Raw genomic sequence first — 24,093 nt, forward strand, 5'->3', positions numbered from 1 at the left:
AAAGTATAATTACATTATAATCATGAATCATTTTTTATTCAAATGCAAAACATGCAAAATAGATATAAAACTATACTCGTTTTGTGGTCACAAATATGACTGGTGATATTCGTCAACACGAATACGCTTTACAAATATGAAATGGGGATCAGCTCAAAACATTCACAAATGTGTGACATATCCGTTTTCATTATCATATTCATAAGGTTGCGAAAACTCCCTATTGTTTAAAACTATAACTAGAAAGAAGTTAAATACATATTTATGGAATTTTAAAAGTTAGTCAACACTTTTCTTCTAACTACTAATAATATATTCTATTGCTATTTCGTTTGTAAAGTCACACTGTCAACAACAAACTGCAAACTGATTCATTGCATTGTTGTATCCACATACTGTATATTAAAAACTTCACTTGATTTATTAAAAAAAAAAAAATTAAATTAAATTTTAGAATTTATAATATTTACTGAAAATTCAGATTAATAGAGAATACATCATTTAAAAAACTATCGTAATCGTGTGATCTACGATTCCATTTAATAAGAAAATAAGATCACAGAAAAATATTTTCAACATGCAACCCAAGATTGCACATTATGCAAACCAACCTGCGTGTCTGAGAAAGCAACCCATCCTCCATTGACCCATCTTAAGGTAACCTCCACATCAAACGTAATAACTGGCTGGTAGTAGCCATTTGGCCCAATGTCCTCGCTATAAGTATATGGACAATTTAGGCTAACACAGGTTTCTTGCACACTTTCCATTCCTATTCAGTCTGTCCCGATGCTAAGCTTAGCCCCGACTAACTTGGCAATAACGGAGAAAACTTGACGCTGCAATATTGTATGTAACTCCTGAAGTCATTTCCTGCCACAGTTAATTGTCAAGTTCCTTTTCGCTTTCTAAATTTGTATCAAAGTCCCTAGTCTGTCATCATGTTTATTTGGATCAATTTTCAAAAACCAACCAAGCTGTTAGTTCCCATCACTCGCGCGCAAACACAAACAACATGTAACAAGTTGTTTTACTTGTTTAATACTGCACTTTTTAAGTACCGTACGCTTGTTTGTATTTGTTGTACTGTAGAAAGATGACCGAGGTTTTTTAAATTTAGTCAGCGTAATAGTTGAAAGCCTGGACAAAACAATAACTTGTATTTAAAACAAAATTGTAGTCGATAAGGAGTCTCGCCTCAATTTATACATTTAACATAATTGATGATACTAAATTTAGGGCCGTGGAAATGATTTATTTGGTGGAAGAGGGCAAAGTGATCAGATGCAAGCAATGAGCAATAATCAGTCTTGATCTGGGCCTCCATGGTTAAATAAAGTTGAATCAAAATTTGTATGATTGTATTATTTTGTTATGAAACCTAGGTATAGAAACACTATTTACCTCGAATATAAAATTAACAAATTAATTAGGTTCCCTAGCTAAATGTTGTCTTATTATTGAATTACCGAAAAAAATCTAATAAAACGATAATCTTAAAAGTTCATAGAACTACAATAGTAAATGACTAATATTAAATTGGCTATCTGAATATAGAAAAAAGGGATTATAACATAAGAAAAATCCATTTAGAAAATAGGATAAAAAGTTAGTAACAGTTTTATTGCTGTGGCTAAATTCTTTAACAGGTCAAGCATAATACAGTAGTAATATATCTCCACATAAAATTGAAGGGTATTTTTTCCTCCTAGTAAAATAAAGTATTTAGTCTCATCGTATGAATTACTGTATATTGAAGGTTTTTAAAAATAATTTTTGTATTAATCTCTAAATAAAGATAGACGGAGATTACATTTTTACTTCTTATACGTACCTTTGAAATCTACTTTTAGTTCACACATTTTAAATTAGAAAACATATTATTTTGGGAAAATTTACATTTAGACAGTACTGTAGGGCTATCTTTTTGTCTGATTTGATTGAATTTTCCATTCCATTCTTACTCCCAAAAAGGATCCTGTAGGCCAGGCTGTAAGATGTGTCAATGTACACTGTTTTAGGCCCAAAAAACACGCTAGGCACAATGACTATAACTTACCTTATCTGCGTACATGGCCACTTTAACATCTTGGTCTGTGATATCCAGACGCCTAATGTTTTTTACATAATTCCCAGTAAGCTGTAAGCAAATAATATGAAATAGTCAATTAACAATCATTTTTTTTTACACTTTGTTGATCAGTATAGTAGGCTACGCTACCTCCCGATGCGTATTTTTCTTAATGCAATTTTATGTCTAACTATAAAATTTTGTCAAATTTTGTAAAAAAAGCGTATATAAATATCATAAACATTAGGTTGATTTAAACAAATATTCATATAGTTCCAAAAAAAAAAAATTTTTTTGTAATAGTTGGGGACATCTTTAATCTGTAAATAATTTATCTTGCATGGTAATATTTCAATAGATCCAGGGGCATTATTTTTTTTTCTACAAAGAACTATTTTAACATTGTTCATTCAACAAACCTAGAATGAGGCACAGACACATTGAACAAAGCATTTCACTATTTGACAGTTTATTGGAAAGAAGAATGGGAACAAAAAGGAATAGTGAATGGCCTATGCCTGCATGACATAATTGAATCTTATGCAACAAAAGGTCAAATAAAAGTTGTCAAAGCCACATGGCAGCAACCCAATGCTCTCTTTGTTAGACACCAATTCAGGCATAAAAGATAAACAAAGAAAATCCCATACACTTGATTTAAAGTTAAATGTACTGTAGAATAAAAAAGTCTGATTTCAAATTAAATAATACTAATTTAATAATTCTTTTTTATTCATAATTTCCCATAATATGAAATAAATTGCTGGAATTAATTAATGAAACAATCAATTTCCGCAGCAATTTTAATTAGAATAGGAGGAGCTATTATTTTCAATGATACATATTGTTAAGTTCCTATAACTGATATTGATAACTGGGTATTGGTACTTTGTTTTAATTTTTAATTTCATCTTGGACAATTAAGAAAGGATGGGTTCCAAAACATACTGAAGATCTTGTTTTTTTTTTTTCATTTTTTTTTTTAATGATAAATAATAATTGATGATGGTACTGCTCCGATGCTAAATTGTTTGTTCCTTTCCATCTTGAAAAAAAAACACATATGACCTTTTCAATTTTTATTTAATCTTGAAATAAAATTAGAAAGATCTCCCTTCAAATTTGTTTGAAAAAAAAATTAACTTGACTTGAATAATACTAATAGGCTTCTTTGGTCTAATTTAGTATTTTTTCTTGTACAGTAAATGCACAGAAGGGAACCAAAATTGAATTCTGCTTACCATACTGTACCGTAAGTTATTAAAAAGCCTGTTCTTTCTTTAATGGTGAAATGAAGAATACTGAAAGTGTATTAATATCAATTGATATATTATTGATAAGTATTGATTATTAATTGATTATTAATTACATTACCTTCAAGATATCAGCTGCTATGTATTCTAAAATTGCAATTATGTACAAAGTCACTTGCTGGTCTATTTTATATCCAAGCGTTTCCTAAAATAAAATAAAATTTCATTTTATGTCTGAAAGCTTAAAATGTCTGATTTTTTTTTTTCAAAATAAAATCGATCTGGTTTATGCTTAAATGACATTCTCAAAATAATGGTTACAAATTCCCCCTTGAGAATTCTATTTACCCAGTTATCGCTGAGCAACATTTAACTGCAATGCAAAATAACGGTTAATTGACTGACCACCGTTGACCTTGAGTTATCTAATTATTTGTCTGAGCATATAGGCCTATATTAGTTATTTATATATTTTGGGTATTATGAACATTTTTCCATGAACATTTTTCCATCAACAACTACGAACAAAAAAAATAACATAATTTTAGCAAAATATTGACTTTTGAAATGTTTACTGTACATTGGTCAGCAACTACAGTAAATGAAATAGGAATTTGTATTAAATCCTAATGTAGTAAAAATGTTTTTTGAATTATCCCCCTTCTTTGGTACAATACACTGTTTTTTTTTTCTTTTGTTTTTTTAAATTCTACTGTATTGGCAAAAAAATTTCTAAATTTTGTAAGAAGTCAAAAACCTTTTTAATGGGCTAAAAATTGTACAGTTCTAAGAACAGCCACCTACATCATGTTCTGCCAATGTCCTGTAGGCGTCTTCACTGATTATTATGTACCATACTATATGGAAAATATCCTACATAAAACCACATTATGACCAACTAAATCGCTTCTTTGATTTGATTTTACTTATGAGCATTATCGTGTTCATCTGCCACAAAATCAATATCTGACATAATCTGTTAACAGATTTTGTTTATGAAGAAGTAAATGAATTGGAAAGCAATGTTGATCGAACCAAGCAATATTGAATACTCATTGTTTAAAAATCGCATTTTTACTTGGGAAATCATAGTTGTGTCATTCAGTGGCATAACACAGGGAGCTGGTTTAGCATAGTATAGTTGCATCTGGGCTGCTCATACTCTGGGGAGCCCTTAAGCTCTGTGGCTCCTGGGTTTAGCCACTGAGTACTCTACTCAAGTTTCATAATTTTGAAATGCATTTTATAATTTTATTTAATTATTTAATTTGAAAAATATAAGTGAAATATTATTATTATATAGTATAATAAAGTTTACAATTTTATAAATATCGTCCATTTTTTTTATGATGTCACAAAAGCTTGTTCAAATTTGAATCATTATTTTCAATATTCATATTATACAATTTGATTTAATATGTCCTTGCTCTCTGCATTTTGCAAAGTACAGTATTTGTTCAGTTTGTGATGGATTACATTGTTTTTGCTTAAACCAGGGCCTCAGGCCTTTGTGTTGTACACCACTGGTTCTACAGAAATAACATTAAAGAAAACCACACTACCTTAAGTTGTGTATGTGTCCTGTCAAGTGGTGCTAAAACTGTAGATTTTTTCTTTCCCTTTTCAATTGCTATATTTGCCTCTTCTATTGCCCATTTATCAATTGGGTTTGGAAAAGTCTTCTGAATGTGTTCATTTACTTCCAGTACATTGTGTGGTTCATTAGCCAGAAGTATAGTCAATAACTTGATGACTAAGGACTCAACATAAACCAATGCATCATTTGTTATATCCAAAGATATATGCACTTGTTTTTGGACCTACAATTAAAATAGAAAAATATATTAAAAAAGGGAAACCAAAGAGGCTAGTTATAACTAAACATCTTAATATGTTGTAATGGTGCTTGGTACAATCTATTGAGTACACCAGAACACTGTACATGCGTGATGGTGCTCACTGTAGGTACTGTATGCGTAACTGGTGCTTGGTACAATCTATTGAGTACACCAGAACACTGTACATGCGTGATGGTGCTTACTGTACTGTAGGTACTGTATGCGTAACTGGTGTTTGGTACAATCTATTGAGTATACTGAACACTGTACAGTATGCGTTCTAGTATTTAGGTATGCGAAATGGTGTTCGCTACTTAAGCGATCGAGTATACCACTGTATGCGCAATGGTGTTTAGGTATGCGTAATGGTGTTTGGTACAATCTATTGCGTACACCAGAACACTGGATGCGTGATGGTGTTTGGTACAACCTATCCCAGAAGACTATGCACAGTGGTGCTTCATACAAATTTGAGCGCAGAAACACCTGTATGCACAATGGTGTTTTGTATGTTATTGAGTATATACCAGAACACTGTAGTGTATGCGTGATGGTGCTTGGTAAAACTTATCCCAGAAGACTACGCACCACTGATGACTGATGATACAAACAAACAAAAATCAGGCACTACAGTACACTATTATATTAAAATTTAAATAAAAGTTTGGAAGTGCTTATTTAGACAGTTTAATAAATGCAAATGTGGTGAAAATACCAATGTACAGTACCAGAGCTTCTAAGAGTAAAGTATGTACAGTAATAAAGACTGTAAAGACAAGGTTTAGACGAATTACACCACAATTAAAATACTGAATTTCACCATTTTCATATCGTGTGTGGCTATAATTAGCATCATGCTTATTTCATTCATTCTAACTGCAACATTGAATGTAGGACGTACAATCAAGATCAAAGTTTGATCAAATGCACATATTATAATAAATTATGCAAGGAATCACCACAAGTAATTGTATGTCCTGCAATGTACATATATTACTCTAGAGGCTATCAAATTGTAATGCACAGAATAGCCACTATATACATACAGTAGAGTTACAAATGATTAAAAAAAATCCACATAATTCTTGAGAAAAACAGTTTATTCTATAATAGTATATAATGATTGGAGAACAAAAAATAACCCTTTTTTTATTAAGATTTTTAAGTATAAATAATTTTGAAATCTTGTTAGTATATTATTGTATATGCAGCGCTGGTATATGTTAGTATTATTATTACACATTTAACACAATAATACAATACAATAAAACAACCATAATTGTATGCAATGTCAAACTATTAAATTTCTGCAAGTATAATTTTCGTACAATACTTTTATAATTTTTTATAAAACAACCAACTGTAGATTATATTTGCATCATTATGATTCAGATGATTTGGTTAGCAATGCAAAGATTTAAGGATGGCATTGTATTTATATTTATTTATCATCGTTAATGAATACCAAAATTACGAATGCAGAATAATGTATGACCTATAGTGTCAAACAAAATAGTTTATGCGATCACTTGCTACTATAGCATTATCATAAAAATGTAAACGTAATTAACATTTAATTGTGGTCTGACAAAAGACCTCTAAATCAGGACTCGACATTTTGAATAGGAGAAACGTTAATTTAGAGGTCAGATGAGATGATGAGAACAAAAGATCAAAAACCAACAATAATCAATAGGCAAGTTGAGATAAACAAAGAAATGAAAGTACAGCATGGGATTCAGTAACAAAAAAGCCATTTTCTTTAATAACAATATTTTACATTGCAAAGAAAAATATTCAACATGGCTGCCAAGCAATAAACATAATTTTCTTTAGATTTTATTTTAAATGCGTCGGGAATTTCCATCTTGATTTCACCAACTCGCCGTATTCATGTACAGTATATAATACTACTAGATAAGGAATGCTACTAACCTTGCAAAAATATTCACATTAGATTATGAATTAATTTCTTGCAATGCGATGCACGATTCGCTGTCGTCTAGTGTATAATGGCGACTATCGTACAAGGTCATAAACCTAACATTAAAATGTATGCGAAGCAGCTCCAGCTGCAATCCGAAACATTATTTATCAACTACAAACAGGTCAACGGTTAATGTAATAATGAAAATAAATAACATCTCATTAGAAATTATTGTACTTTCTCTATAGTAGTTACGATATAAGTGGATGCTTACCGAGATGAATAATTAGCAATGGCGATACCCAGGCCAGCTGGAATGAATGCGACTGTAGAGTACTTTGCTATGCTTACAGCTGAGTAATTGATCAAGTGTCTTTTGTGTTAGCCTATACCCACAAAACAATGCCTGAAAACATCATAAAGGGTCATAGGTCACAATGAACAAAGAATCTCCTCCTCCACTGCTAATTTTTGCCTAGCTCATCAGTAAGCTCCGAGAGAGCATTAACAACACTGCCCCGGGAAGACTGAAGAGATAGCTGGCTGGCTGGCTGTCCTGGAACAATCTCATGAATATCCAGCTGCTAATTTGCATAATTTCAAGGCTGCGTTTAAGATGGCTGATTGCGCTATGGAATATGAAGCAGGTTTCATTGTGCACAATCAACTGTCTGACTATACATGTAATTATCATACTTAAGAATTAACCTTACTAGCAAATCTTTTTTTTACTCTATTTTCTCGAGCAAAAGGAGAAAATGAATATTATCTAAACTGTTTGCAATTTCTATCTAAAGGATAACATTTAAAGCAAAAAAGCAAAAGCAGAACAAAGGAATGGTGAATTAACATGTCTGAAGTTGTTGCGTGGCAGTTGAAATTGGAACATAAAAATGCATACAGTAATGCAATGGTTTTTGTACGGAAGACCACCGTTTTTATATTAAATTTAGAACTTATCCATAATAGGATTTTATTAATATTTTGCAGTCCATAGAGTACATACCAATGGTATTTATTTTGTAAATTAAACATTATATTAACAATTATTTTAATAATTAAAATTATTTAAATGAATATTTTTATGCCATTACGATAATCTGTATAGCTTTTGGCATGAAATTTATGTGGCTGATAAAAAAATATATCTTTTTCTATTTACCGATTTCAAATTATCTGCGAGCTGGGTGGCAAAGCAGTTAAGTCGGGGGAACTGCGCAGGTAAAATGGTCAAACATTTAAGGCAGGGGCGCCGTTTACCGTACCTAAAGACTCAACAATATCAACATGGTTTGAGGCCGATTCCACTAGTGGTGGAACAACTCTTTTGGTATAAGGACTATAAACCGTAAGTCCAGTACGCAGTTTGCCTGTGTGCAATTTATAGAACCTAGTTCATCTTTCAAGAGGAGTAAGGGTACCCTGGTGAACTGGTTCACAAAAAGCCCCTGTGTCATAGGGATTATCACATATCTGATAGTGATTAATTTACTAACGACTTAAAATTAAAATATATAATTGAATACAACATCCTGGTGTAGGTTTCTGGTTCTTTTTGGTGATAAAACAAGTGTTCCTGGACAAGGAGTCAACGGACATCCAAACCCATACATCTTTTGAGAGAGTAGACTAATTGCATCCACTGTCCCTGGTGAAGAATGAGCAATGTTTTTTCAATGGCACAACACGAATAGACTCTACAGAGAGATGGAAGTTGTATGGGTTCATACACATGTGCGCAATCCAGCATAGTATACACTGAAAGTTATCCTTTTAAGTTTAAATTGGCATAAAAAAATGAAAAATATTTAAAACTTTGGATTTGGTTTTTAATATGCTGCATGGATGTTGTTAGTTTAAGGGACGATTGTCAAAAAGCTACGGGTAGGTGGGCAAAAATAGTTGTCTTGGGGTGGGTGCTGTGTTTATTAGCCTAAGCTTTAGACTTGGGGTGGAAGACATTTTAGGTTGGTGTTCTCTTCCAACTGCATGAAGATTTTGATTTTAGGTGGGTGTCCCAGTTCAGCACAATTACTTCCATTAATTAGTGGTGCTATGCATGCCTTCCCAACAATTGTGGACAAGTTAAGTGCCTCAGAGATTAGTACAGTAGTTTATATTGTGCCTTTTATGTTGTGTTTATGTTTATGTGCTTTATATAACACATACAGATTCCTTTTATTATCCAATATAATGGAAATTACAGTGATCATTTGGCTTGCCTTAAATAAATGGATTGTGGCTCAAATACTTAGTCTGTGGGCTCCTCTACATCAAAATCCTGGATCCTCTCCTGGTAGAGTTTACAAATGCAGATTCCAAATTGGAAAAATTAAGTATCTGGAGACTTTATAAAATGTGGTTAAATCATATAGGGCGCTTTCATTTTTTATGATACACAAACATAGAGGGCGCTATTTAAAGATCTCTGGCATCAGCATCTAATACAGTAATTACAATGATGCACTTCAAGTGACTTCTACCTTTAAAGTCTGTTTTCCACTGGACAAATCCAACATCAAAAAGAGAAAAAAAGCGTGCTATACTTTTAACAATTTTTCCCCAGCTTAGCTGAGTGCTCATGAAAATATCATACCTCATTTCCTGAGCTCTGATTGGTCGCACAATTTCTACAAACAACTACTAATTCCGCTGAACAAAAAACTCAAGGAATTCTTCCCAGATTTGGAAGATAGAAATATGAATACCAATATGCGTATATAAGCCGACACATACAAATGCGAGAATAGATTTTGCAGAATGTACTGTAGTAGTATTAGTAGTAACAAGAATTTGTTAGATCAAAGTTTCTTCTGTGGTTGCGACACGATTAGTTCCATGCCTCCTAAATGTTTTACTAATTTTCGGTTTGCCAATTGGCTTCCTCAATTTTTGTTAAACCGTGTATTGGTACTTACTTATTTATTCAAAAAATGTAATTGTAAATTAATCAATGAGTTATAACTTTACAATTTCATGAAAAATAACGGCTGTGCGTAACAGCGAACTGTTGCCTGAATTTGTCACAGCCAATCATAAGATCAAAGGACTGAAGTTCCTATCTTAGCAAGGCAAGCTCAATCATTTTGTTTGATTGACTTGGCTACTTGAATAGTTAAAAGATGTATTGTCCCCCAAAAACATGAACAATTATTAGATTAATAAAATCAGTATTATTATCATTTTGTAATTTTAGTATTAAAAGTTAATCACTTCCATGTACAAAGACAAAATAAATGGTTAAATTATTAACCAAAACCTTATTGACTGACACTGCACTGCCAGCCAATTTGACTCATTTTACTTTATATTATAGTTTTTTCAGGTAAATATTCTTATTTTTTTCAGATCCAATTTTTGGTCAAAACATTGAAGAGGTCTCAATAGTAGAAATGCATTGAGCAAATCTTTATCTGAAGTTGAGAATTTCCAAGAAAAGCAGACTAATCTGTGTATACAATCCATAAAATAAACGTTGAAAAGTAGTTATTGTCACCAATTGAGTATATATAATTTTGTAAAACCCAATACATTTTAGACCTTGATACAAAGTTCACCAGGTCAAATTGATTCCCAGGGGCCAGTAACAATATGAATATTCATTGTACCAGGGTTGCTGATACATAAACCCTGGACTGAAGTTCATTTGATTAAATAATAACTTGCAGTGTATTTAATAACAATTTCCAATAAAATTCTATTATAATACTTTCTGTGGCTGACAGATCATAAATAGTAATATGCGAAGGGGATGTCTTTCACTGTCACTCTATGATCTATTTATGAATACTCAAGCTCAAATTCATAAATAGGCATAGCAGGCAGGATCAGATTCTTTAACTTGAAAACTAACATTTGGTCATGTTTGTACAGTACAGTAAAACATATATTTTACAAACATTCAGTTTATAAATCATCGATTTTGGGAATGGGTTATGACACGATGAAGTCATTGATGAACAAATGAAATGTTTACATGATTTCTGACTGAAACTTGAAGTTGAAATTGAAAGGAATCGGCAGACAGCCTAGAAAAAAATAATCAGAGGCTATGTAAACTACAGTAAACGGTATGCTATTGCTAAACTTCAGTCAAGCCACACATACTGTATAATACTGTAGGTAACCGCAGAGTTCCATTATTTACATACGTTGGATTGGAGCGCTATACATTTTATGCATGCATGACTGCGGTGTCACTTTGAATCGTTTAACATTCATGGACCAGCTCACTGCGCTTTACGCATCCACATCTGGGCTGTATATTATATCCAGGGACTCGTTTTCATGTTTCTATCATTCTCCTTTTTAAATGTTGAGGGCCTCATCAATATTAGCCGCAGATGTTTTGTAAATATTTGTAAATAATGCTAAACCATTTGTGGCTTAAGTGTAAACATAGCCCACAACTTCTGTCCTGAAATTCAAGTAAAGATCTTGCAGTTTTAGTATTGAGGTATACCTCAATTCTCAATACCTTGAATTAAGCCATGCTTTATATTCAACAAGTCTTCGTTGCATTTTTTGCTGTACTACTAAATGTAGGTCTGGTTCCACTGGCACAACATTCCCTTTATTTAAAAAAAATCAATGTCAAAAGTTGTCTGGCAAGGACAATGTTGGCGCAGGACATTAGGAACAAGACAGACTGAAAGTCTATATATTAAAAAAAGTATATTTAACTAATATCTGGAGATGAACACTTGTTGAATCATAAAGGATTGACAGTTACTTACTAAAAACAATTGTAAACATTATAGAGGGTGCACTTCTAAAACACAGTATAAGATAATGTAGACTGGTTTATAAAATGTTTGGTTATTTAAAATTGAACTGTCGGTGATTAATATTCAGCTGAAAAGAACTTTATCTTGTTTAATTATCTTTGCATACTAATTAATATGTTTGCTATCTGATTTCCTAAAACAATTCATTAACTTTTAATTATCAGTCGTCTAATAGTATAGGATCAACACTTTTCAAGTAACCTTTTCACCATACCATATAATACTATAGAAGGAAGGGTCAATTACAAATTATTTTGTTTTCTATAAAATAAAAAAAAGTTACAGAATTAATTAATTAATAATTAGGCTACAGTATAACCCTTTTTTAAAAATCTTTGTTCAGAAATTAAATAACACATAAAGTTACATATAATATTCACCTTTTTAGATAGATACTTACAGTATTATTTTGAAAAACATTTTCTTTTCTTCAGGTTTACAATGGCATAATAGTTTTTCTGTGCGTAATATTCTAACGTATGACGTGCACGTGGCATCTGTCGTGCGGATAACCTAACTCGTCCATAGCGACGAGTTCAAATCTAGTTTTTCAATTTATATATCAATTATCATCACACACAATGGTCACAATGGCATAATAGTTTTTCTGTGTGAAATATTCTAACGTATGACGTGCACGTGGCATCTGTCGTGCGGATAACCTAACTCGTCCATAGTGACGAGTTCAAATCTAGTTTTACAATTTATATCAATTATCATCCCAATGAATAATAATAATAATACAGTCTTGGTATTTTCTGTTACTCCATTTAACACTAAACAGACAAATGCCTCGATTGCACTGGACTTTAATTTGGTAAAATTAACCAAGTCGCCGGTTAAATTGACCAGAAAAAATCCAATCCAACACTGACTACAGTACAATTCCCTAGTATAGTAAATTAACAAAGTCCAATGGTTATTTTTACTGACCACTGCCTGCCCAGTAGAAATGACCATGATCTCGGAAAAAGTAACCACGCCAGGTAAAAGTAAAATCTATGTCTCAACTCAGGTTATCACATAGCATTCACCATGCAAGTTCATATTCTTTAACATCACAGATATTTTGGTAAAACCATATTAAAACTTGCTGCGTGAAATGGTCAAATTTACCTTGGGTAAGGTTTACGTTGGTTAAATTTACCATTCTCCTAGTGCGAATGAGGCTTTAAGTCTATTACTATTACAGAGCACAATTTATCTTCTAACAAAATAATATATTCAGGTTATTTGTAAAATTATAAATAGCAATAATTTGTAGAGATAATAGTATGTGACTCTAAATTGTTGTTAAATGTTTTTATTCCACTCGTAGTACTACGAACTACAGTAGTACATCTAATCCATTCAAAAAGGTGAATATTAATGAGGGTTGCTTAGCAACCTGGGCCCTTGATTCTGTGATTAGTACTACAGTATAGCGAAACAATTGTATTTTGTTGCTCATCTATTGACATACAACAAAAACTTAATTTTCTCTTCATTACATCTACTGTACAACAAAACATATTCAATATATCTTTCAAATTTGATCTCATTACATTTTGACATTTCTCTATCTTAAAATTTAGGAGTGATTCATTGTATAATATTTCAGATTAAATCTTGGCTTAGTCTTACTCATTGTACATCACAGTAAAATTTTGGAAATTTTTTGGCACAATTCCAAATGATTGGATCCTTGTTGGAAAGGTTTTGACTCAGCAGTGAGTCATTAGCCCATGATATGTTCAAATGACACCACCAACAAATTTACGTAATTCTTAATTTGTGTATTGTTGTACATTTTGGAAAGTTAAAACACAATGAACCAAAAATGATAGAAATTGATTGACAAACATCTACTTTATACCATGAATATATATAACTTGCATTGGGTGTTAATGTTATACATACTGTAGAGAGACAGAGATACAGTATAGACCAAGGTCCTTTTAGTTTAAATTTAATTCGAAGGGATTTAGTCTACACACTGTTTGGTACTGTACTTTCTGTACCTACTGTATCCGTAATCGCATCTGTACTTTTTGACCAAGTAGTACTGTTCGTTTTACCATAACTTCTGATTAGAGGACTTTCTGAACCACATCGTTAATTCTTCTTGCCCACCACTGAAACTTACTAGACAGTTTAACCTCAAACCAGTGCAAATGCTATCACTCGGTATAAACTTACTGAGCCACATGAATGAGAATGCTTTCTGCATTTCTCTTTCGACTATGGCAACTCACCAAGTAAAGGAAGTCCATGTGATTACTAACAGTACAGTAAGATTTGGTGACTTGTACTGTACTGTAACTATACTGTCAGTGATCATGTATTAAAAGGGTGTACCTTAAACAGAAACCAATTCAAAGTTACTGTACACCTGGTGCCAAACATGGGGATCTATGCAATTTATGCAACAATCAATCATTTTATAATTTATTTATCAATTACTGAACATTTTGTACAAAAAAAAATTGGTTCACAATTAAATCAAAAGTGGTCATTGTCAATGTCAGTGGAAAGTTTTCCTTTTATAGTAGTCTATTCTTACTGAATGATGTCATTTCTATTCTTACAAGTTGATTCATAATGTAATTGGTTATATGAGAGGTGGACCACAATTGATCTGTTATGTTTACCCAGTAAAAAGTATGTACTGTAACAATTTAACATATCAAAAATGTATGGCTTCCTACGCTCGCGCTAAGGTCAAATTTTCGTTCGCCAAAATGGCAAAAAGTTTTGAAAAACATTAGCCAAATTGAAAATCCTTTAGCCAACTTTAAAAAACCATAAAAATTCGCAAAAATGTTTATTAAATAAATAATGCATGTATTTGTTTGTTATTTTACTTCTTTTACATTTATATTATTATTAGGTATCCCAATGAAGCTGATTTTCGTTACCGCGATTTTATCACGTTCGTGAAATTTCAAAAAGTGACGTGTCTTTGAAGTTAAAAATATACTATGTCTTATGTACCCATGAGAATAAAAATTATATGCCTGGAAAGATCTTGTTTAAGGGATTATTTTTATATATTTTTAATCTATGTTTATTAAATATTTTAATAGAAAACGCGAGTTAAAAATGAGGTACAAAAGCCGGCGAGCCGAAATCTGCGCGCTAAAAATAACTTTGGAAAACACCTACCCATTTTCGCACCCGATCGCACGAGGTCCTTAATAGGTGGTGGAGTAATTTTTGTTGCATGTTATCAGGCTTTAAATACTCTTTATTTTGATATGTAAATCGGTTATTATTATTATGTACATCCGCCTCATATGTCAATTTTAACGATAAAAATTCAATTTTTGAGTCTTTCTCATTATCAAAATCTGGCTAATTTAGTATTGAATTAAAGCTAATTTATATTTCTGTTTGATAAACCACATCGTTTTATTTGACTTTGCGTGGACCTGGTGCGAAGAAACCAACAAGACCAACCACTGAAAAAAATAATCCCTACCATAAATATCAGTGTTTACCATTTTCCTTACGGGGGATTCAGTTCTCCGCTTATTACTAAATTACCGTCGCCCAGGCAATGTGCATGGTATGCATGTATTAGCGCGTTAATTAATGATTGGATAACCCCCGCAGTGGACTGTTCCATTTTCTGAACTAGTCTTCGCCGCACACGAGGCATGTCGAAAAATGTCGCCTCTCATCATGGAATATTTGCTTCGAAATGTCAACTTTACCGATTTATTAAATTATTTAATAAGTGGAATATTTATCAATCTATTATATAAAACAAGTACGTTAGAAAGAAATGTACCGCAGAAATTTAAGAAGCTTTGAATTTGCTATGCAGCGGCCATAACCCATTCTATGGGCCGAAACGCAAACGCGCTTTGGCCAGGGTTGCCGTTGTGTAGTATAGTACGTTGTTTCTTAGCTATTCAATTTAAAGCGCAACTTTCGGTTAGAATAATCGAAAGGGAAATAAAATTAAACATGTTAACATTATACTATTGAGGTAAATACTTTGTTAAATTTAAAATTCCCCTTTTTAAATAACAGAACAGCCTCGTTTACGGAAGTATTCGTCCACATGTTTCTGTTTACATTTTCTTCTTGAAGTTCATTTTCTACGTCGAAGAATAGGGACTTCCCCTTTTATTCGCCCATCATCACGTCGACGACGACCGGCCACGAACCAATCACATTAACTGTGTGTCATTAAAACGTCATCGAGGCACGCTCTGCGCATGTTTAAACAGAACTAAAAAAATGAACACGGCGATCGTGACGTCGTCATATAAAATGCTGTGGTGGTAAAAAGTGTACCCGAGTCAGAAAGTACTGAAGTGTGGCGAATTCTCGCTCCCATAGAAGTCACGCCGACCAGGCTAGGCCTAGGCTTGGAAATGTATTTTCGCCAATTTGGCGAACGAGGCAATAATTATTTTCGCCAAATGGAGACTCCAGTCGCCATTGGCGAATTGGCGAGCGGTTAGCGCGAGCATAGGCTTCAACTCATGGTATATTGTAACAGTACACCCTTTACTGTAAGCTTGGTTCCCACTTGGACGCAATGCAAGCCCACTGTTAATAAATGAAATGGATCATTTAAACTGTCGCTTGTGATTGGTCAACCCAATTGTGTTGCGTTACTGTACATTGCTGCATTGTGTCTGTGTGTGAACCAAGCTTTAAATAGGTTTTCTTCCACATCTACTTCCTTGCATTTGATTATAGTCTGTATGTAAATTACGTTCGTACCATCAATTTTAAATAAATGTGTATGAATAAGCCGAATCTAGACAGGGCGGTTCTATGTAGCTAACAATTAAAAATTAAAATGAATTCAAAAAGCTTTTAAAAATAAAACTACAGTCGACTCCGCCTAAGTCGGGACCGGTATAAAAATACGAGTTATGCAAACTTCGACTTACAGATTTGTAAAAAAAATGCTAGGCCTAGGCCTACACTACACTACGCGCGATCGCGGCCCACACAATGAGCCTTCTTGAATTGAGTTTGCTTAGCTAGCTAGGCATAATAAATGCTAAGCCTCTTTTATCGGCAATGATAAACTGTATTTTCTTTATGGTTTAAAGTGGAGCTCCACCCAGAAAATTACTATTTTTCATACATTTCAACTATTATTTAAAAATATCATCCCCCATACTTCATATTTTTTTGAATTTTTTTTCAATGAGTACGAGTTTCTTGAAAATCACGCCTTTTTGCGTTTTGGGGGGATACCTTGTAATTTCCTATTCTTTTACATGCAAAAAGGGGGTATATTTGAATAATCCTAAAAAATTAATTTCTTCACAAAAAAAAAAATTTTAAATGTAGTTTTATGTAATTTTTCCAGATCTTTCCATTTCTGGTATAGTTATCGCGTATACATTGCGCAATTTTGCGTAAATAGACACTTTCCCCCGTTCGGGTCCAATTGGGTTTTTTATTTTGCTAGGGAGTATGATCACGTGACATTTTTCACAATCACACTACTGCAGCTGGCGATCTGTTATTTTGTCGCGATGTTATTTTTGACGGGCAAAAAGTATATTAAAACATTCTGAATGTGACCCTATCATGTTTCACAGTGTAATAATGTGATTATGAGACTTATTACTAAAATGTCAAATCTAACGAGATTTGAGAAAGATGTGGCTATATATTCAATAAAGCTAGGCCTAGGCCTACTAGAGTGTAGGTATGTACCGATGCTGCTTGGGCTCCAGCTGCTAGGCTGACACTCAGCAGTGAAGTTTGTTCTGCTGTCACCCAACCTCGGCCTACCCATCATATGGGCCATGATAGGGTGCCTGAATAGTTGCTTTTCAGTCAGGCCTAAGCTTCCACATCGCTTTACTACTCTTGTTCTGTATAGGATTTTGTGTTTCACAATTCTAATGTGCGAGAAAACCCAGGAATGATAAATGGGGCGAAACGACCAAGAATTTTCAAACCCATGAATGCATATAGGCCTAGACAAAAAATTCAAGGCTAGCTAGGCTGAGCAGATGGCTTAGCTAGGCCTAGCTTAATTATTATGCTGTTGTTGTACAGTGCAAATCATGAGGTTACAATACATGTAAATTATACCAGGGAGTTGCTCCCTGATTATACTGACATTTTTATCGGAAATATTACTTAGGCCTAAACAAATCGTATAAAATGTATTCCCCATTTTTCGACACATAATTTACCAAAGGGGAGACATTTCACCCATGCGTTCACCGGCGACTAAAACGCGTCAGTTGCTAAGTGTAACGCGTTTCGCGACGTATTGTAAACTAATAACCCCTAAGTTACTGAAAAAGTGTAATGTATTAAAAAACACTATTTTCTGACCGATTTTTTAGAAATGAGTTTTTGGAAACTACTTCTGTATTTTCCTTGTTTTTTTTATGTAATCACTTTCAATTAAACATACTTAAACATAATATAAGCTGAGAAAGTCTGAGTGTAGCTCCACTTTAAGCCGTATGAAAACGTATAATAAATACATTTCGGTTCTTATTCGAAATCGGTATCCATTGTTTATTGCCATCTGTCTAGCACAAAATTGGTACCCACAAAACGCCGCTCAAGTTCTCAACTCTAAAAACACTCATACAGTATAATTATACTAGCGCGAGTTGTAGGACGCCACCTATACTATACAACCTGCTTGAGAGAACCGATATGGTCCCACATTATCACCTCTGTCGTTTGTTTATCAAATTACGTACTGTACGTTTCATCGCTTTTTTAGCGCGTTGTTGCCGCGTGATTTGTAACTTCGACTTATACGATATAAATCACTAAAGAATGTGTGTATTCGGACCGCAAAAAGACGTCGACTTAGATGAATTTAGACTTAGAAAAATTTGACTTACAAATCAAAATTACACAGTAATGTATAGGAAAGAATTGGGACTTCCGCAATTTTTTGACTTACACAAATTCGACTTAGGCGGAGTCGACTGTACAATACAATACTACTGATCTACTGCATTTTTTGCTTGTGAAGACCGTTCAGTTCAGAATCGACAAGATTGGGAACTTGTGTTATGCATACATGTTGGTCAGTTGTTTGTCCTACAGTACAGTACTCTAACATAATTTTCTACTTTATATTATTTAAGTATAAACACAATTTCTCAACTCCCTGACACACAAAAGCTACTCCATAGTTAGCTAAATACATTATTATTATTATTATTACTGTAGTGTAACTTGTTGGTATACCCGCTTACTTAAGCTATAATCCAACCCCAGCCATCAGCACAAGCTCAGTGTTCTAGAGGTACACGAAAGCCAGGCTACAGTAGTATTAAGTAGTGAGTGGTTATTTTTGTTTTCTAATGCCAATGGTCTTCATGCACACACTAAAGTTTGGGCATTTCCTTCTGTACAAGGTACCTTCTCAGTAAATGTTAAATGTTAATGTATGGTCCTCAAGCTTAACTGGAAACTGAGGAAATTCAGATTAGGCCCTCCACGGACCCACGGCAGCCAGCGCCTACCAGATCAGTACAACGGGAGACGATTTCCTACTCTTTTCAAATAGTGTACCAAGTTCTTTAACGTGCAGTTAAGTACACGGGACCAACGGCTTTACATCCCATCCGAAGGATGAGGCAATAAGAGTAAAGCATCTTGCCTTTAGGATGCAATTAGTACAGGTATGGTACAGATAACCTCGAGCCCACGCCTATCAAAGTCCAATATTATCATTACACCATCACTCTCTGGTGTACTGTATCAGTAGCCGCTATTTCTAGACGGTCTCCCATCCAGAACGTAACCAGGCCCAACATTGCTTAACTTCAGTGATCTGATGAGAACCGGTGTTTCAACGCAGTATGGACATATAATACTATACAGATATTGACTGCTTAGAGGTTAAATATAAGATTTGACATCCCCGAGGGAATGATATTAAGTTCGAGGGAATATATATTTCCCGAAGCGCCAGCTGAGGGAAATATATATTCCCCTCGAACTTAATATCATTCCCGAGGGGATGTCAAATCTTATATTTAACCGATATAAAAGGCAATATCTGTTATATTATATAGCCAAGAACAAGTCTGCTGGGTTGGGTGAAGCTAGGCTAGGCCTCCTATAGTATTTGTATTGTATTTAAACAAGCCTGCCTAGACACCTTACTGTACCTTGCGAAGAATAATATACAGATAATTACTAATTAATGATTCCTTGGCAACAAAATATTCACTTAGGCCTAGGTCGTTTAAACTAACAGAAGAATTTCCATCAATAAGCCTATTAAAAATAATAATATTATAATCAGGTAGGCCGAATAAACAATTCGTCTTCTTCTCGATCTTCGAGGAGCTGAATCACCGGATGTTCAGCGCGTACTAGTTACTAGGTTACTACCGTGAGTATTGACCAATCACAAACGGTGTTTCATCACATTTAGGGTGAACTTATAACAAATGAGGGCGCTATGTATGCATAGTTTAAATAGTTTAGAAGATTAATTTCTTCAAGCAACTTCCGTGGCGCAACGGTTGAAGCGTTGTCTTGCGATGGAGTGACAATTCCACCCGAGTTCAAGATCGAGTTGATGACTTTTGTTTATTTATCGGCAACGCGAGTGTTGGCACACGAAAATTACACAGTCAATATCATCGTACTCGAGAATCTATATGTTTAATGACAGGAGACACGATAATTACGCGAAAATTACACAGTCAATATCATCGTTCTCGAGAATATATATGATTTACGATCCTCGCAGCGGTAGTCATGTGATGCAGTTTCAACCAATCACGTTAGCGTATTTACATAGGCTATGTAATATTGTATAATATGGCAGTATTTATAATATATCTTTGATGACAGAACTTAAAATATGGTAATGCTATTTTCAGGGTTCGTACACCTGTGAGCTAGTAAAATTCCAGGACATTTCAAGGACATTCAATGTCAACATTTTAAAATTTCAAGGACATTATTATACCTAAATATTAAGTTCAACAGATTAATAAAAAAAAAATGAATTCGTAGTTACGATGTTTTTCAGAAATTCAAGTACTAACTGTAGCCACTAAAAAAACATACAGTACTGAAAACATAGGCGTGGGAAATCGAGTAAAATGACACGTAACGGTAGTAAAGCGTAAAGAGTTGTAACAACTCCCTGGTAAAGCCTTTGTGGAACCGCGCCAGACTTCCGCGCCTATCGAGGGTAGTCACGGCGTGTATTGAACAAAGGCTGATGTTTCCATAGTCACTGCACTGTCGACGATATTTGGTAATTTGATACTACTATAGGATGACGTTCTACAATTCGTTCGGAATTCGGAGTTTAAATGCCGTTTCTGTATATCGTATGTTTTTTTTAGAAGGTATAAATAAAAGAAATCAAACCATATTCTAATTCACTCTGAACTTTATTCAAAACGATCTTTACGATTTTTACATTGTTTATTTTTTACAACTTAGCAATTTCTGCTAATTTAATCTACACAATAGCCTAGCTATTTTTGATTTCCTCTAATTTATGTCTAATGTCTTCCTCTAGTTGAGCTAATTGCTCTTTTTTTTCAGAAGCGGTTCTACGCAAGCTATTAGCTTTGGCAATGAGGGTAAGACTACCTTTACTTTCAGCTTGATCGGAAAACTTTGCAGACGATTTTTCTAAACCCATAATATCAGCAATACATCTTTTTTTGGCTTTCTTTAAGTTATCTAACTCATCGATCGTCGATTTTCTCTTAATAGCCTTTGAAGATTCTGCCGCTTTACGTTTTTCATTATCAAGATGGAGATTATAGCATTGCCTAGCCCCACTCACAGAAGTAATTAATTGGGGCGTTATCTTTACAGACAAAACACCACCAACTGAAGCTATGTGACCGCATACAACGCGCTTCGAAACATATGTACTCTCTGACATATTGACAGCCGCTACCTCCTTGTTTACACTAAAACCTCTCTCAACAGTCGCCTGGCCATGGGAAAGCATTAGAATCAATTTTACTACCCCCCAGAATGCGTGATACTTAGTGGTTTTGCTAAGGCGGTCATAGTAAAATTCGTCAATTCTACATTTAGGATCGTATTCAGTGAAATCTGATAAATTATTTAACACAACAAAATCATAGAATTCGTTTGCCTGATTAACAATTTCATCACACATGTCATGGTTGATTTTTTGGTTGTCTGCTAATATTTTTAATACAGCCTTTAGTCTACCAACATTAAGAGATCGCGCATTACCACTTAAACAAAAATTTCTTGGATCGAGAAATTTCGCTTTTTGAACGATTCTGAAACCAAGTGGGCATTTAGATAGCACTTTCTTAACACTTGCACTCATTTTTAAACCTGAGTTCTTGTAACTCGGACACCTTCTTTTTCTTGATCAACTCCTTTATATGCTCTGAAGCTAATATTCCACAGTCTACTTTGTTAGCAAGTAAATGGTTTTTCGTTTCATCTATATTAAAGTTAGTGAAACTTTGGCCATTCACGAGCCCGGAAAGGACGTCTGGTTTAATGACCAATCTCAATAGCCCTCTCAAACATGCCACTAGATCTTTCTCAAGAAACGGTATCATTGGTTGATCTGTTTGATATTTTTTAAGAAACGTTTCCATTTGTGTGGCCACCATCACAAAAAAGTGCATTCTGGGCACCGTAAATAAGTCTACTGAAGCAGCCTTCAGAGTGTCATACGACTTTGTTTTTGGGTCATTTATTTTCTTTTCGGTCACCTGCTTGATGTACGTTTTAAGGTGCGGAAAAACACTGAGAAACCGCTTCGCAACTGCAGCATTCTCCACCCATCTGTGTTTACAAAACTTAAGGCCAAACACATGTGTGCCAGTAGCGTTCTCAAAATCTTCCCGACGAGCAGGGGTGTCTTTGAACAGTATTTGTAAACTAGACAGTATGTCGTAGACCTTCCAATCAATTGACTGCACACCACTTTGAAACCCATTGTGCATTACATGAAGGCCACACGACCCAATGTTGAGAACTGATGTATTGTAATTCGTCTTTATATCGGCAGAGAGAAGTTTATAAAACTTCCAATTGACGTTTGGACCATCCATACCGATTTGAAGTAATTTTGCGAGATTTAGTTTGTCTGCACATATCTTAAAATCGGTGACGACTTTCTCAGCAGTAGCATGACCCATGAATGTACTATCAAAGAATCTAGTTTCCACGTGGTTGTTAGCCCAAAATCGGACATGGATATCCATTTGCTTTAGTTGTGTACCTTTGTTTAGACTTTCATCAAATAGTAGAACGTAATCTGACTCATCCGTAACACGTTTCAGAAGTAATGACCTAAAATGAACAAAACTTAGACTAAAAACATTTGTTTTTCATACTCACCAGGCTATTACTCAATACAGAAATGCCTATTACAATTATTTATTTAATCTAAATTGTAGGCCTATATCAATCGATATCAAACAAAACTTACCTAAAATATGGCGCTAAATAATTAACAACATAAGCAGACTTTTTTTCACCACAACTAAATTTTGCAGCTATTCCACTATCTGGAAACATCGCCTGGAATACTTCATTTATTTCATCCATCGACTTGTTCGAATAGTGCCGGTTAGTCATGAATAAGGCCCACAATATTTCTGCTTTACGAATCTCCTCACTACTACTGAAATACTGCATCGTCGCCGGGCCACTTGGGTTCGTACGTTTCGGTATACTATTATCAACACTAGTTCCTGGTATGTCTTGTTGTTCAATAATACTGGTGATGGTACTATTAGATTTACTGGTGGATGTTGTTGGGTTGGACTTACTAAAAAATTGATTAACTTCTTGCGTCGTATTGTTAAACCTCAACTCCATTTGTTGTTTATGCTTTTTTCCGTTTTGATGAGATATTAACGCCGACCGTCCCATGTTGGAGATATCTAATGTTTTTCTACATAGTTTACACTTTGCCTCCGTTTTTATTGACGCACGGTTAATCCACGGGGAAAATTTGCTATCAAAAAGCCAGGACTCTTGAAAAAAGCATGTACGCGGCATGTTGGATAGATTTCCACTGACGAGAAACGCACGATAAAAAACTCATCGGCAGCCATATAGAGACCGCTAATATACGCGCTTGCGGTGTGAGAGAGCCTCGCTGAGAGAGGTCACTATACTCGCATTCTATTTATAGCTTATCAGAGGCTATAAATAGAATGCGAGTATAGTCACTAATTAAAGTGTAATGCTAAAATGCTATGCATGTTTACAATATTACATTCGTTAAATTAAT

At 34.1% G+C, this 24,093-nt stretch overlaps 1 protein-coding gene across 2 annotated transcripts in view; it reads right to left on the reverse strand.

Moving 5' to 3' along the window:
- Positions 1-24,093, reverse strand: part of LOC140059993 (son of sevenless homolog 1-like) — a 71,764-nt gene that overhangs the window by 43,507 nt on the left and 4,164 nt on the right. For both annotated transcript variants that reach the window (XM_072106013.1, XM_072106012.1), the window contains exons 2-4: positions 4,887-5,144; positions 3,446-3,529; positions 2,060-2,140 (exon numbers count right to left, since the gene is read on the reverse strand). In XM_072106013.1, coding sequence (XP_071962114.1) covers positions 2,060-2,140; positions 3,446-3,529; positions 4,887-5,144 — 423 coding nt within the window. The remainder of the gene's footprint in view (positions 1-2,059; positions 2,141-3,445; positions 3,530-4,886; positions 5,145-24,093) is intronic.

The sequence above is a fragment of the Antedon mediterranea genome, chromosome 10 (assembly GCF_964355755.1).
Source record: "Antedon mediterranea chromosome 10, ecAntMedi1.1, whole genome shotgun sequence".
Taxonomy (NCBI): Eukaryota; Metazoa; Echinodermata; class Crinoidea; order Comatulida; family Antedonidae; genus Antedon; species Antedon mediterranea.